Source organism: Melitaea cinxia, chromosome 28 (genome assembly GCF_905220565.1).
Source record: "Melitaea cinxia chromosome 28, ilMelCinx1.1, whole genome shotgun sequence".
Taxonomy (NCBI): domain Eukaryota; kingdom Metazoa; phylum Arthropoda; class Insecta; order Lepidoptera; family Nymphalidae; genus Melitaea; species Melitaea cinxia.
Window position 1 is genome coordinate 7,324,015 of NC_059421.1, and position 17,758 is coordinate 7,341,772.

At 35.5% G+C, this 17,758-nt stretch overlaps 1 protein-coding gene across 1 annotated transcript; it reads right to left on the reverse strand.

The window, feature by feature from the left end:
* Window positions 1–5,834: 5,834 nt before the first annotated feature.
* On the reverse strand, window positions 5,835–12,513 carry LOC123667627 (RNA exonuclease 4-like). Its single transcript, XM_045601490.1, has 2 exons — window positions 12,085–12,513; window positions 5,835–6,026 (listed from the first exon to the last, which is right to left on the reverse strand). The coding sequence occupies exons 1-2, from the start codon at window positions 12,421–12,423 to the stop codon at window positions 5,886–5,888; spliced, it is 480 nt and encodes a 159-aa protein (XP_045457446.1). The 5' UTR covers window positions 12,424–12,513; the 3' UTR covers window positions 5,835–5,885.
* Window positions 12,514–17,758: the final 5,245 nt, after the last annotated feature.

The window sequence follows — 17,758 nt, forward strand, 5'->3', positions numbered from 1 at the left end:
GCCTTGTTAACCGACTTCAAACATGAGGAGGTTCTCAATTCTACTGTACTTTTTATGTGTCTTCAGAACTATTTTCTGGGTGTACCGATTATGATGATTCTTTTTTCTATCGAAAGTTAGTGCATGTCATGAGGTACCATTTAAATTTATTTATGATAAGGCGTGTACTTTTTGAGTTATATCTGATAATGCGTATTTACTTGAATATTTTTTCGTCTACCTACATTGTATTACTGATATGTAGGTTAGGTAGTGATATGAGTGAAGTCGGTTTCGTTTCCGAGCAAGCACAATTATATTAAGTCAAAAACGTTAAAGAAATTTAAATCATTTCAGTTAGTATAGAAAAAAAATGGATATTGATACTGAAGATACCCTATATGCAATACCAGAAGTAGTTTTAACCAGGTGTAAAGTGGATTCCAGACAATTCCAAAGTCTGGAATATGGTTTTATCGAATCCTGGAATGCTCACATACAAAGTATAGTCGAAGTTCAGAAATTAATTGATTATTTATAGATGTTCTGGTAAGTGATGCTGTGTTAGTGTAAATTACAAATGATACAATGGGTTTGTGATAACTAAAATAATAAACACTTTCGATATAAGCTTACTTACATGTCTAGAAAACAAATAATTGTTAAAATAAATATTATTACGTATTCATTTCAAGCATTCATTCTAAGCGACCTAACAGTGAAGAACTTTAAAGTCTTAGAGTTCTTGAAGAAGAAGAAAGCACTCTAAGGGAAAGCCTTCTACTACTACTACTTCATCTATCTATCTATCTATCTTCTTCTATTTTCCTTTCTGCTTCTTCTTCTTCTTCTTCTTCTTCTTCTTCTCACCACCATCCCCACGGTAGAACCACGACCACCACCCCACCACGACCCCACCACCGACCCACGGTCGTCTGTTCCTAAGTTGTTGCCCACTTTATGCCAACTTTTGAACAACCCACTGATACAGATATATTCTTGTAATAAATACACATACATGTACAAATAAATATGTATTACACCAAGACTCGGGCAATCGAATTGAATCCTCCACCATTGGAGCAAACAGAAAACAGAGTTACTTTCAACTACGACAACGGTCCAATCATAGGAAAATAAGATCCAAAACGTAGGTAAAATGTGAAGGAATGTCTTGTATGATAAAAAAGGTAACATACCTTTGTTTGAAATGATATTTTTTGTCAGTACATTCGATTGGACGCCGATGGAATAGTTTTATGGATATCGAATTTTTGACAGATGACATGACACAAATTGGAGTTAGCGTTGTTGAAACAAAACTGGTTCCATTCTATTTGCTACAACATGAAAGTATCCATATATAAGGACTTTTTAACCAGTTGTGGATAATACTATTTGACGGATGACGATACAAATAGACTTTGAATGATTGAGGGTATAATAGGCTATTAGGATTTGTTTCTTCTCAGTGAATAAACTACAACTTTAAGATATTAATATATTATAATAAATGCGAATAGATGAATATAGTAGACTTCGATGGTAGAAAAGAATAATGAATCAAAACCTTTTTACTGTCGGATACCGTCATCCGACAAATAGCATCTAGAACTGGTGAAACAGGTCCTTAATAAAATAAATACGAATTTACGAGTCGAATCTATACGAGAAGAATCTATTTTCATATGAGGCCCCCGGTATGAAACGTACCCGTAACGCCATCTATCGGAAACATATTTGATTCATTTATTTACCATTTAATATTAGTACTGTGTAGTATAATAGTCTTTTTCTTAAACTAGTAAGCCTTTTTTGTGCCTATTAGACGTTCGATTTGAAGGAGTAACCTCCAGTCGTGCGTCAGAGCTGACACACGTACTTTTTTATGTGTGCTATTTATTTACTTTTTACTGGGTGTACCGACTTCCCCCGGGGGGTAAGGAAGCCTATCTCCGCCTTCTCGCTTCAATAGTCAAACTTACCTGCCCGAAGTGCCTGGGCTTCCTGCTTCTAACTAATGAGGTTCTGGTGACCGATGAATGGCGGCATAACCATTCGCCTAATTCTAGGCTGAGTAAAAACACAGGCTGGTACCGGACAGCAGTGATAACAGCCTCTTGCCCAGCGTGGTTATTATTAGGCAAAAACATTGTATGGGATACACCAACAAGCTAAACCCTCAATCCCCGGTGGCCCCGCTATACCTGGCCCTTGGTAGCAGTTACAGTAACGGCGACGCAGGAGAGGTTAAGGTCTTCGGATGAGATTCCACTCCCAACCCCGATGACTGGATCTGGCAAGCGGTTCAGGATCTGTGACGACAGAATCTTCGTGAAGCTCCTGAACAGGTGGAAAACCAATACATAAGGTGCTTCATCAATTATTATTCAATCCCATCATTCTTGAGCTCAATAGGGGACATCCATTAATTACGTGAGCTATATTTCGATCAGTTTAGACTGAAAGTTAGTTTTTGGAAGATCCCCAAGGTAGTACTAGGTAGATACGAGTAAATGACATGAAACGGATCGCTGGTAGCCGCTAGATGCAAATGGTGCTAGATCACGAAAGATGGAGACCTATATCCAGCAACAGACGTCTTTGGTTGAAATTATGATGAACTATTCCTATAGTTAAATAATGAAAGTACTGTTATAGTCTCCTGTAATATATAATTTTAGATTTTAATTTTTAGTACATTGGTACAATTACGTGTAGTAAAAAAAAGTGAGTGCCTGCAATTCACACACGGCTGAAATGAAACTTCTGAAAAGTCATAAGGAAGGTAGGACGTTGCGATTTGTTCTACCGATGATGATCACGGTCTCGTGAAATAGGTCGTAAGCGCCATGCAAAACGCATCACGTTTCGTAACCATTTCGTATGCAATTGTGTGATTCTTTCATTATGGTGACGCATTTTCGTTTCATTGAGTTTCAAATCACAACGATTCTTTTACCATAACTTACCTAAGCCGACATCTCACTGAACTGAACTGAAACATCCACATTATTTACAATAAATCAACATAACTAATGTAAGACATACAAAATTCATGCATGAACTTCGACCACATTGGAAGACACTTGTCACAAGGAACATAAATCTTAACAATTCATACGATATTGTTCACGTCGTCGGAGATATACACGTGACATGTCGTTTGCAGATGTGTCATTATATACTAAACGCTCTTCCTTGTTTCACTCGTTGTAAATATCAGACATGTATTATTGCTCATTATAATGAAGTATACCTACCTGTAACAAAGTCGCTGAGAAACTGTTCTCAAGAAAAAAAGCTTGTTATTTGTTAATTATTATGTAATTATATAAATTTAAATTAATAAACGCCTCACACTTAACAGCCTCCAATAGAATTTACTACTGTACCGGATTTACTCTGGAAACGCAATATGCAAACACAAACGCCCAGACCATACCAAACATTTATGGCCAATACAAATGTATGCCATGTGCGGGATCGATGCCGCGACCGCCAACTCACCAAACATAAGCCAATGCTGTGATTGTTGCACTAACGCATGGTCTCGATGCTCTATGTCAACGTAATGATCATAAAATTTAAAGATAAAATTGTCATTTAATATTTTATTGTTAAGTATTAATATGTTATGCGTTGTACATATGTGAACCTCGATTAACTAATTGATCGAGGTAGGGCACAGAAAGATATATTGTGCTCAAAAACTTTAGCTACCTGTCTGGGAAAATACCTAAACCTTACAGAAGTTTACAGCTAAATAGTACTACTCTCATTTCATGTGATGAGCACGGTGGCCAGAACTCTCGAGGAGCGTTGGACGTAAGGTTGGTCTTGCGATGCTTCTGATTGCAGGCATTTCTATAGCCTATGGTAATCGTTTATAATTTGGTGGGCCAAAAGTTTATTTGCGTACCTAAGCCGCCGTATAAAAAAAAATATTAACGAAGTTACCAAGTCTATATCACATATCTTATGTATATAATAAAAAAAAATAATCAAAAATAAAACAAAAAAGTGGATATAGCCACAAATAACCACTAAAAAGGAAAAAACATGGTCTACAATTTAGGTTGAAGTGTTTATAGGGTACGCTGTGTTATATTCCATTCGATAGTTTTATTAACTACTGATATTTTAATATTTTAATAATTTCAATATACTTTTTTTTACTTCAGCCTACTGCAGTCCACTGCTGGACATAGGCCTCCCCAAGTTCGCGGAAAAAACGGCGTGAACTCATGTGTTTCAGTCACCACGCTGGGCAGGCGGGTTGGTGACTGCAAGGCAGGCTTTGTCGCACCGAAGACGCCGCTTCCGTCTTCTCGTCTTCGGCCTGTGTATTTAAAAGCCAGCAGTTGGATGGTTATCCCGCCATCAGTCGGCTTTAACAGTTCCAAGGTGGTAGTGGAACTGTGTTATCTCTTAGTCGCCTCTTACGACACCCACGAGAATTTAAATATAATTAAAATTATTGCAGGCAGGAACAACAAAACTGTTCGAAAAACACTGGTTCTACGATAGTAAAATAGTAAAATGTTGATTGATAAATCAGCAATAACAAAACCTAAGTAAAATACTATCAATTGAATTCATTTGGGTCATTAGTTTGTCTAATGGCCTACTCTACCTCCTGCTGTTAAATGCTGCTGATAAACTTTAACCACAGCTGGTGCAACACTTAGCATTAGCAGAACTCAAAAAATCACTTCATAAGGTCGACTGAGATGGATTCTACATTAATTGGTTTTTAAGTACTTTGTAAATATTTATTTGACCATATTACCTATGCGATTGTCACTACTTATTTTTAATCACGTAATTATTATTTATTATTTTTATTTATTTTTGAACTTATACATCTTTTGGCGCGTTAGGAAAAAATGATTTGTCAATTTTTACGATGCGCGCGCACACCGTCACAAAAACTGACATTCTGAAGTTAGCTCAACGAAGAAGAAGTAAGCAACGTGAAGTTAGCTAGTCAATGAAGTATAACTTCTTACGTACGTACATAAGTACACAGTTTTTTTTTTCGAGCTATATCTGCTAATGCGTATTTACTCGGATATTTTTTTATCGACCTACGTTGTATTATTTGTCGATGTAATTGAAGGGGGGACGTGGGTAAGGGAGTAAATAAAAAATAAACAGAAAGCACAATAGAAAATTATATTTTTGTAATACCATAGAAAACGATAAGTTACCTAGATATATTTTTTAACTTCCATGTAATTATTTTGCAAAATAGGTACATAAAAGTGAAAAAAAATTTGGTCGTCTGTAAAGTTGTTACGGACGACAGTTTAACGTGACAACGTCATAACAAAACATCTCCTCGGACGTATAGGCCGGTCGAATGATAGTATAAAGAATATCGACAATCACTGAGCGTAACGGGCCAATGAGCGTATGAGTCATCCTCCAAAAGTTATGAAAATATATTAAAATTCACCCTACGGTTTTTATTCTGAATTGAATGCATTTTACTATATTTACTTTTGTACCCCACGGTTTTTACTCTGAATTGAATGCATTTTACTATATTTACTTTTGTACCCCACGGTTTTTACTCTGAATTGAATGCATTTTACTATATTTTCATAAATGTTTACTATGTTTTTATAACTCTCCGCACATAGATAGTTGCAAGTAGAATAATTTTTACATTTAATATACTTATTAAGCACCCCACGCTTTTTACTCTGAATTGAATTATTCTCTTAATAACTTAAATTTTATTATAATTTTATTTCGAAATAATTAATTATGATTGATTGTTCGATGTTCTACTAATGTAATATAAACTTTTTGTAATTATAAATTATTTTCTACTTTTTAGATCGATTAGCTACAAAAGCGTTTTTTTTTTTTTTTTTTTTTTTACTATAATTTATTTTTTACCAATTGTTTGAGAACTTGCGATACAAGTCCATGCAAACTTTAGCGTCTTCCGCAGAATCATGTTCGCCATCTTGAATAATTCTTCCCAAATAGGATCTGGCAAGAGTTTTCAGAGCAACAGGTTGCCCGCCATTGTTCTGAGGAAGAAATAAAATTTGATAATAAGAGTACAATTTAATAGACAACATACAAAAATACGAGATAAGCCTTCGCGTAACTCTGATAAAATGTATTCGCCATTTTGTTTCATATGTAAATTAGTAAATCCGATTCGAAATAATTAATCCTTGCGAATAAAAATCATCATTAATAATAATAATAATAATAAATACTCTTTATTGTACACTACAAAGAAATGTTACAAAAAGGGATACATACGAAGAAAGATGTACAAAGGCGGTCTTATCGCTAAGAGCGATTTCTTCCAGACAACCTTAGGGTATAGGACAGGGCATATAAAATGAGAAGCGGTAGGGAAGTGTACAAATAGTTGATAAAGAATTGGCAAGGAGTTTACAAGCTATATGATATAAAAATAAGTAAATATATTACATATAATACATATATATACACATATATATATATACACATAATTATACATTTACATAAACACTACATATACATAACTTCATACATACACCATATATACTACATACACAAATACTACATAATATATTGCGAAGATGATATTTAACAATTATTTAGGGACAAAAAATGAGCCTTTAGATATTTTTTAAAACAGAATAGAGATTGAGCTTGCCTAATAGAAAGAGGAAGATTGTTCCAAAGCTGTACAGCTTTAACAGAGAAAGAGTTTGAATAAAAGGAAGTAGTATGGGAAGGAGTTTTGAGTATTAAGGTTGAAGATGACCTGAGTGAACGCTCATGAGTGTCACAGAGAAACTCGAAGCGATTTTTTAGGTAAAGAGGAGTATTTGGATGGAAAAGCACACAATAAAGCAAAGAGAGGATGTGAGTATTCCTGCGAGAGCGGATAGGCAGCCACTTGAGTTGATTACGAAAATCGGATACATGGTCATATTTGCGAAGACCAAATATAAACCGTATGCAGAGATTCTGGAGGCGCTCAAGCTTATTTAGCTGCTCCTCCTTAAGATCTAGGTAACAAATATCAGCATAGTCAAGAATTGGTAGTAGGAGTGACTGTGCTAACGCAATTTTGGTAGACAAAGGAAGGAAGTATTGAAGCCGGCGGAGGGATCCGATAGCTGCGAATAACTTGCGACTTAACTCACTTAGTTGATGTGTCCACGAGAGGTGACTGTCAAATATTACACCAAGGTTTTTTACTTTTTCGCTGTAATTAATCACAGTGTTATTAAAAATGACGGGTGGTATAAGTGACCAGTCAATTCGAGCTACTAGTTTTGAACTACCGATGATAATAACTTGACACTTAGAAGGATTAACGTTTAGACCATAAGATTTACTCCAACTATAAATGCTTTCTAAGTCGCTATTTAACTTATTTATGGAGGTCGGTAAGTCAACTAATTTTCCATGGGAATAAATTTGGAGATCGTCTGCATACAGGTGGTAGGGAGAAGATATATGAGGACCGAGAGAGTTTATGAAGATAGAAAATAGAAGTGGAGACAACACGCCACCTTGTGGAACGCCGGCAACTACGTTTAGCCATTCTGAATATGAATCTTCGACACGCAAACGCTGCCGCCGTCCGCACAAGTAACTATGAAACCAGCCAATTGCCGATGGAGATATGCCAAGAGAACACAAGATAGCCAGCAGTATATCAAAATCCACAGTATTAAATGCATTACTGAAATCCAGCAGGGTCAACACCGTGAGATTTTGTTTGTCCATGGCTAATCTAATGTCATCGGTTATTTTGACCAGAGCCGTTGCCGCACTATGACCTTTACGGAAACCGGACTGATAAGGATTAAGGAGGTTATTTGAGTGCAGGAACAATGTTAGCTGCTGATGGACAAGACGCTCTAAGACTTTAGACAAAAAAGGAAGGATTGATATTGGGCGAAGATCAGAAAACGTGATGGAATTAGGTTTCTTGGGTAAAGGAATAATTTGAGCGTCTTTCCAGCAGGTAGGAAAGGTATTGGAAAACAAGGATTCGTTGAAGATGTGAGTTATAACAGGTAGAAGGGAATCTAAGATAGGTATGATCATTTTACGGCTAATGGAATCTGATCCTACGGCATCTGAATTAACGGCTAATATGCTCTTCTTGACATCACATACAGACAATTGAGAGAAGGTAAAAGTGGATGACAGCAAAGGAGTCCTAGTAGCAGAAAGTTGATTAAGAGTGTTAGATTTAGTCATAGAGTCTATAGTGACAGAAGATGTGAAGTGTTTGTTAATTTGGTTAAGGTTAAATGAATTTGAAGATATGTTTTGTTTGATCTTGCCAACTCCTAGAGATTTGAGAAATTTCCAGATTTTCGCAGAGTCTGCTTCCTCTAATACGGAATTGTGAATATGGCGTCGTTGTGCATCCCTACACGCCTTGTTGCAGCGATTCCGAGATGTTCTATACTTCTCCTTATTCGACGGGCTCGGGTCAGACCTATATCTAGCTTTGGCTTTGCTCTTTAGAAGCTGCAAAGCCTTAATTTCATTTGTAAGCCAGGGAGCAGGCAGATGTCTGACACGCACAGGTCGAACAGGAGCATGGACATCGTACAATTGAGTTAGACGGGTGTTAAAAATATCAGTTTTTTCATCCACCACAGTAGTGTTGAATAGCTCAGACCAGTCAATCTTAGCAGCATCCTCACGTAGGCGGTCCAACTCCATACTACCAAAACTGCGCTGCAGAAGAATTCTTGACTTTGCTTTAGGTGGTCTGATTTTATATGAAAGGAAAATGAGATCGTGGTATGAGAATGCATCAGCTGGGCATTGTCCATGCTTAACAACAAAGTCTGGAGAGGAGACAAGTATCAAATCAAGGAGGGATGGAGTACATGTAGGTAGGATATGGGTGGCGTTCGAGGGAAGAATGTGCATGTTTACAGAGTTTACAAGAGAGCGAAGGCGTGTGGCTCTGCAGTCTTGCTTAAGGAGGCAGGTGTTAAAATCACCCATCACTACCGTGTGACCATACTGTGGTGTAAGTACTTCTAAGAGATTTTCAAGAGACGCAAAATAGTCAACAGCGGGCGATGGGCTATAATAAACACCCAAAAGGAGTTTTGTGTTACACAGACGGATTTCCAAGAAGAGGTGATCTGGGCCATGCCCATCACGGGAAGTGGATTGGCTGATGATGTCGAAGGAAATTTGTGAGCGGAGGTAGATGGCAACGCCACCTCCAGGTCGCCCAACACGGTCGTTACGGACTAGGTTGTAACCTGGGAGGGAGTAGGAAACCGATGATAAGCAGGGCTTAAGCCAAGATTCACTCACCAAGATCGCATGAATATTTTTATTTTGGAAAGAGGATAACATATCAGGATAATGAGCAGGAATACTCTGTGCATTAATATGGATGATATTTAAGTTTTTTGGAACATCAAGAAATTGGAAGTCAAGAGTTTCGCTTAAAGAAGGAATACTAAGGAAGCTTAGGTCTTCGCTGCAGGAGGAGAGGGAAAAAGAATGAAACGTTTCGTCATTGTTATTAGACATAAACTGTAGTATGTATATAAAAATAGTAATAATAATAAATAAAATAAAATATTAAAACTGAAATAATTAAATTAAATAAATAACTAAAAAATAAATAATACAAATAAAAATAATAATTAGAAGGTAAAAAACAATAACAATAAAATATATATAAATATATATATTCTCTCTAAAAAATAACGTCCATACACCCGCCAGCTGTAAAAGAGTATACAAAAATCATTAACATGACATAAATAAAAAAAAGGAAAACAAACAACAGAAGTAAAACACCAATGACATGATCTACACTTGAACAGACAGAGACACTACCAGAGTATAAAGTTACATCTTGGAGAAAAAAAAAATAGAGATAAAAAAAAATTACAATTAAAAAATATTAGGTGAAAATTGATAAAACAACTAAGAAAAAAAAATACATAATAATAACTACATGACATTTGCATCAAGTTACTTTTGATTTAAGTATTACATTTCTAAACGTGTGACATGACAACGAAAAACCATTTCTCTATGGAACTGTCACATCAATGTCAAATAAACATTATAACATATTGTCAGAATCTGTCACAAATATTTACATGAATATATCTAAATGAATGTAAAATGACTGGAATCATTACTATCTTTAATATTTTAGTAAATAAATTGATTAAATTAAACTCTAATGCCAATCAGTTGATTGGAATCGTAAATATCTTTAATATTTTTGTAAATAAATTGATTAAATTAAACTCTAATGCCAAACAGTTCAGGTATATTTTAAATGCAGGTAAGTACAAAATGAAATAGTGGAATTTACCTTACATATAAATGTATATAAAAAAAATAATAAAAAAAAAAATAGAGGTTATCATAAGAATATACTATCAGGGTAAATACACACGAATGAATATAATAAATTAAGATCACACAAAGAAAAACGAATATAAAAACTACTTATGTTTAGCGGTTCTCTTTGTGCGCGAAAGCGCCAGTTGCTTATGTTCAGCAGGCTTGGGGGCTTCACTTTTCTCAGGTATTGGGGATTTCTGAGTATTTGAGATACTCCTAAGGTCTGACAATGTCTCCACCTTATGGCGTTCACCATCCGTTGTCACAATGTGGATACAGCCTTCACGCGTCCAGCAGTTACTGATGCCAAAACGTTGCCTCACCTCCATAAATACCTGATGGCGAGTCCTTGTTAAAAACTCGGATTGCGTATATCCTGTACCCTTAAGTTTAGTTTTTGCGAACCAAACCTTATCGCGGACAGCAGTATCGGTGAATTTAACCACTATTGGTCTAGGCTTTTGGTCTAAAGAGCGGCCTAGGCGGTAAGAAGCCTTGATACTACTGCTTGAAAAATTAGCGAGATTAAGATGATCCGCAGCAAGGGCTGTAACTATCGCAGAGGTGTTTTCAGCTTTTTCCTCAGGCACTCCATGCAGAAGCAACATCTTACGCCTTTTCCTGGTCTCTAGGCGGTCAATCTCACCGCCCAGTAATTCGACCTGGCGTTGTAATGCATTTAAGGCAGAAAAAATAAATGACTTAAACGACATGAACTCTGCAGCCAATGACGCTGTTGTTAGTGGGGAGTTAGAACTGACTTTATCTAAGTCTCGCTGGAAATCATTCAATTTGGTATTCACCGAATCTGAGAGAGCAGCAATTGATTCCTTCACTGTTTCCATGTCTGGTACGGAGTCGATTTTAGGGTAAAACTGGATGAAATTGACGCACCAATTACGTGAATTGACACTACAATATATGTATAGGTGTTCCAATAGGAATTCAACAGCTGGCAGGTGGTATGCAAGATACTTAAAAGCTACACATAAATAAAAACTTAGAAACTTTTGAATATAGCTTTAAAAACTTTAAATAAATTTAGAGCACTTATAGATTTATGTGTTGACACTTTTCGCACCTACCCGCGAAAAAAAAAAAAAAAAAAAAAAAAAAAAAATCATTATACTTTTTTATAATTAAACATTGTTATTAAGTTCATAAATGTGTTATGGATACGGGACACTTAATAGTTGTGACTGTAATCAATGTAGAAATGGAACATAGATTTAATATAATTTCATGAAAAAAATTAAAATGATTAGAAAAATTTCGAAAGTTTTTGAAACAATTTGATATTATATGCTAATAGTTAAATGTACCTCCACTAACGAAATACTCATCATAAAAAAAAAACTAAAAAACCACGCATTTATAACTAATCGAACTAACAAGTAGAAAATATTTTTTAATTACAAAGACTTTATATTACAGTAGTAGAAGATCGAACAATCAATCAAAATTAATTACTTCAAAATAAAATTATAATAAATATAAATTATTAAGAGAATAATTCAATTCAGAGTAAAAAGCGTGGTGTGCTTGTTAAATTAAATGTAACAATTATCCTACTTGCAACTAACTATCTATGTGCGTAGAGTTATAAAAACGTAGTAATAAATTATGAAAATATAGTAATAAAGCTATCAAAGCGTGGTTTTTTAATTTTTTTAAACTATAATTTTAACATTATATAGGTACTGTATAGACTAAATAAGTTCAACTCACCCTTGTGAAATATTCATACTTGGCTAGATCTCTACGTTTGCTCTCCGGATGAGACAGGCTTAATGCCTCGAGGTCGAAATGCAAGGAGTGCCCCACAAGAATACATCCATTTATAAGATTGGCCACTTTGTTTCTGACTACAGAGAAGTCGCTGCCGTTATCTAGATGTCTCTTTTTAATTCCACTGTAGCAACTTCTGTAATCGGTGACCACGGCTGTAGGCTTCACGTATTCGTCTAAAATCACCCTCCCGTACTCATCGACGATAGTCACACGCGCCAGCAGACTCCTGTTTCCACTCCCGACCATTTCACAGTCCATAGCGAGGATACGTGACATTTTGATTTGATAAAATATATTTCAAGAACACAACTTGAGAATGGTTCAAAAATTATAATGTGGTCGTAGCTGATGCAATGTCGCTTTTATAGATATAATTTATCGAGGTTATTCACCTATATTCGTAAGGCGCAAATACAAGTCAATCGGTAATTTCCCGTCCATAGACAATTTTGAAAATTTTATGATTCTTATATTTATCATAGTTAAATCGAGAATCACATCAAATTATATATTAAAATCATTTGTAATAAAAAGTATTTATATGTAAACTAAAATATTTTAATTAATTATAATATTCTCAGCAAAAGTATTTAATATCTTACCTAGTCCTACCGCGTAAAACCTTGAAAAAATTTATTAAATTGTGATAAAGCTTTTTATTTTTTAACCGACTTCAAAGAGGAGGAGGTTACTCAATTCGACCGTATATCTATCTATCACGAAATCTCCGAAACTATAACACCTACAAACTTGAAATTTGGCAGGTAGGCTCCTTATAGGAAGTAGACATCCGCTAAAACGGATTTTAAGAAACTCAACACCTAAGGGGGTAAAATGGGGGTTGGAAGTTTGTATGAGAGTCCCATGTTTTTGACGTAAGAGACTTGAAATTTAAAATGTATGCCCTATAGATGGTAACAATGTGTTCAAATAACGTATCTTTAGAAATTAACTCCCTTTTGGGGTTAAAACGGGGGATGTTACGTTGACTCACTAATCACGAACTCTCCAAATCTATAACGCTTACAAACTTGAAATTTAGCAGGTAGGCTCCTTATAGGGCGTAATCTATTGCTAAGAATGGATTTGACGAAACTCGACCCCTAAGGGGGTAAAACGGGGGTTGGAAGTTTGTATGAAAGTCCCATGTTTTTGAAGTAAGAGACTTGAAATTTAAAATGTATGCTCTATAGATGGTAACAAGGTGCCCAAATAATGTTTCTTAGAAATCAACTCCCTTTTGGGGTTAAAACGGGGGATTTTACGTTGACCCACTCATCCCGAAATCTCCGAAACTATAACAGCTACAAATTTGACATTTGGCAGGTAGGTTACATATAAAGCGTAGTCATATGCTAAGAACTGATTTAACGTAACTCGACCCTTAAAGGGGTAAACGGGGGTTGGAACTTTGTATGAAAGTCCTATGTTTTTGAAGTAAGAGATTTGAAATTTAAAATGTATGTATAGATAGTAAAAAGGTATCCAAATAATGTATCTTAGAAATCAACTCTCTTTTTGAGTTAAAACGGGAGATGGTAGGTTGACTCACTTATCACGAAACCTCCAAAACTATAACAGCTATAAACTTGAAATTTGGCAGGTATGGTCCTTATAGTGCGTAGACATCCGTTAATCTAAAGGGGTAAAACGGGGGTCGGAAGTTTGTATGAAAGTCTTATGTTTTTGAAGTAAGAGACTTGAAATTTAAAATATATGCTCTATAGATGGTGAGGAGGTGTCCAAATAATGCATCGTAATCTATAAATATAAAAGAGAAAGGTCACTAACTCACTCATCACGAGAACTCAAAAACCGCTGGATGGTCTATCCATCCAGGTTGGACAAAGATAAAATTTGGCACGGAGGTAGATTATAGTTAGCAGACGTCCGTTAAGAACAGATTTTACGATATTCCACCGCTAAGGGGGTTTAATGGGGTTGATAGTTTGTATGAAACATATACAGCCTGAAAATAAAACTAAAAATGTGGTGTATAGAGAGGTTTTATAAAAATAACTATAAAATTATACTAAATTGTGCCTTTTAAAAAGTTACTCAGTTTGATAAGCATTTCAAGTGACTGAAATAAAAAAATAATTTGCGTTAAACAACTTAATGGTAATGCATATCTTCATAACCACGCGGACGTAATCGCGGGCAACAGTTAGTGTATTATAAAACAAAGTCCCCAAAAGTGTATGTGACCGATTTGCTCAAAATCTACTGAACGGATTTTCATGCGGTTTCGCCATTGGAGAGAGGGCTAATAGGAAGGTTTACGGAACCGCTAAGCCGATTTTGATGAGAGTTTAACAATAATTTTGCCGGGAAAACTTTGTGACACACTAATTTCAACGCGGGCGAAGCCGCGGGCACAGCTAGTAATATATATAAATGCGAAAGGTCATTCATCACGAAATCTCCGAAACTATAACACCTAGAAACTTGAAATTTGGCAGATAGGTTCCTTATAGAGCGTAGACATCCGCTAAGAACGGATTTTACGAAACTCGACCCCTAAGGGGGTGAAACGGGGGTTGGAAGTTTGTATGAAAGTTCTATGATTTTGAAGTAAGAGACTTGAAATTTAAAATGTAAGCTCTATAGATGGTAAGAAGGTGTTTAAATAATGTATCTTTAGAAATCAACACCCTTTTGGGGTTAAAACGGGGGATCGTAGGTTGACTCACTGATCACGAAATCGCCGAAACTATAACAGTTACACACTTGAAATTTGGCAGGTAGGTTCCTTATAGGGCGTAGACATCTGTTAAGAATGGATTTTACGAAACTCGACTCCTAAAGGGGTAAAACGGGGGTTGCAAGTTTGAATAAAAGTCTTATGTTTATGAAGTAAGAGACTTGAAATTTAAAATGTATGCTCTATAGATAATGAGAAGGTGTCCAAATAATGTATCTTTAAGAATCAACTCGCTTTTGGTGTTAAAACGGGGGATGGTAGGTTGACTCATCACGAAACCTCCAGAACTATAACAGCTACAAACTTGAAATTTGGCAGGTAGGTTCCTTATAATGCGAAGACATCCGCTGAGAACTGATTTTACGAAACTCGACCCTACGGGGGTAAAACGGGGGTTGGAAGTTTGTATAAAAGACCTACGTTTTTGAAGTAATAGACTTGAAATTTAAAATGTATGCTCTATAGATGGTGAGGAGGTGTCCAAGTAATGCATCGTAATCTATATATATATATATATATATATATATATATATATATATATATATATATATATATATATATATATATATATATATAAAAGAAAGGTCACTGACTCACTCATCACGAGAACTCAAAAACCGGCGGATGGTCCATCCATCCAGGATGGACAAAGATGAAATTTGGCAGGGAGGTAGATTATAGTTAGGAGACGTCCACTAAGGACGGATTTTGCGATATTCCGCCGCTAAGGGGGTTTAATTGGGGTTGATAGTTAATGAAACATATACAACAGCTATAAGTTCGCCTGATAGGTTATTTATACTGCATCCTGAAAATAAATCGAAGAAAAATGTGGTATATAGAGAGGTTTTTTAAAAATAACTGTTAAATTATACTAAATTGTGCTTTTTAAAAAGTTACCCAGTGTGATATAAGCATTTCAAGTGACTGAAATAAAAAAAAGCATCTTAATAGCAATAATATCTTTATAACCACGCGGACGTAGTCGCGGGCAACAATTAGTGTATTATAAAACAAAGTCCCCAAAAGTGTACGTAATTGATTCCCTCGAAACCTACTGAACGGATTTTCATGTGGTTTTACCAATGGAGAGAGGGCTTCAAGAGAAAGGTTTATGGAACAGCTAAGCCGATTTTGATGAGAGTCTCACTGGAAATTTGCCGGGAAAACTTTGTGACACACTGATTTCAACGCGGGCGAAGCCGCGGGCAGAGCTAGTAATCTATAATATACAGGGTGTCCCAAAAAGTAGTGATAAGCGGAATTCCAGAGATAGGGCACCCCTTGGGGTATCCGAATCACCCCTATGTATGTTCAGCGATTTTGCATAGTTTTCGAGTTATGAATTTTTTTATATGTTTTTGAGAGTTTTCCACCTGAACAACTTAAAAAAATTCTAAAAAAAAATATTGAAGACTTTTTAGAATTTTTGTTTTTGTATCTAAATAGTCATGAGCTGTAGCTTCCCGTTAAAAAGATTCAGCTTCTTAACTTTGATGAAAATTGTGAAAATCTAAGTGTAAAGTGAAAATTTTACGTTTTGAGAACTATGACTTCAATTTTCAACTTAGAATTAAAAATCTAAACACGCAATTTTATGGTTTCTAATTAGGCTTAAAAACTTTTCCAAAGTCTCAGCTTTCATAATCATAAATAAAAAGTTGTACTTAATGGGGCTACTTTTGCTAAAATTTGCCTTCAAAGACATCAAGGTGGAAAATTCTTAAAATTACCAATTTGAATAAAAAATTTTTTTTGCTCAATTTATTATTCCTTTAAGGTTAAATAGTTTTGTCGGCGCTCTAGCTGGGTCATACGTATAGGATTCGTGCGGAGAAAAATGATAAATCCGTAGACTGAGTGATATGGTTCCAAAACGATGGTGCTCCATGCCACTTTGCAAGAATAGTCAGACAACATTTAACAGAAAGATTTAGAGACAGATGGATCAGCCGTGGAAGGCCCATTGCATGGCCGCCGCGGTCCCCAGACTTGAATCCAATCGATTTCTTTGTCTGGGGATATTATAAAGAAATAGTTTACGCTAAAAACATTAGCAACGTAGCGGAGTTAAGACGAAAATTGAGACAGGCAGAAGAAACAATTAAAAACAACAGAATAGCATTCGTAAGACTCAAAGAAAACTTTTTAAGACGATGTAGAACATGTATCGAGCACGAAGGTCGACATATTGAAAACTTTTTATAATAACTAATTTTAAGACGATTACTTTTCGTTTTATTAATTAAACCTAAATAACCTCCAAATGTTTATTAAATCTTTGATCTTAGTTTTCTTACAATCTTTTGGTTGGTTAACAGACTAATTAACTCTTACGAATGCTATTCTGTTGTTTTTAATTGTTTCTTCTGCCTGTCTCAATTTTCGTCTTAACTCCGCTGCGTTGCTAATGTTTTTAGCGTAAACTATTTCTTTATAATATCCCCAGACAAAGAAATCGATTGGATTTAAGTCTGGGGACCGCGGCGACCATGCAATGGGCCCTCCAAGGCCGATCCATCTGTCTCTAAATCTTTTTGTTAAATGTTGTCTGACTATTCTTGCAAAGTGGCATGGAGCACCATCGTTTTGGAACCATATCACTCAGTCTACGGATTTATCATTTTCCTCCGCACGAATCCTATACGTATGACCCAGCTAGAGCGCCGACAAAACTATTTAACCTTAAAGGAATAATAAATTGAGAAAAAAAATTTTTTTTATTCAAATTGGTAATTTTAAGAATTTTCCACCTTGATGTCTTTGAAGGCAAATTTTAGCAAAAGTAGCCCCATTAAGTACAACTTTTTATTTATGATTATAAAAGCTGAGACTTTGGAAAAGTTTTTAAGCCTAATTAGAAACCATAAAATTGCGTGTTTAGATTTTTAATTCTAAGTTGAAAAT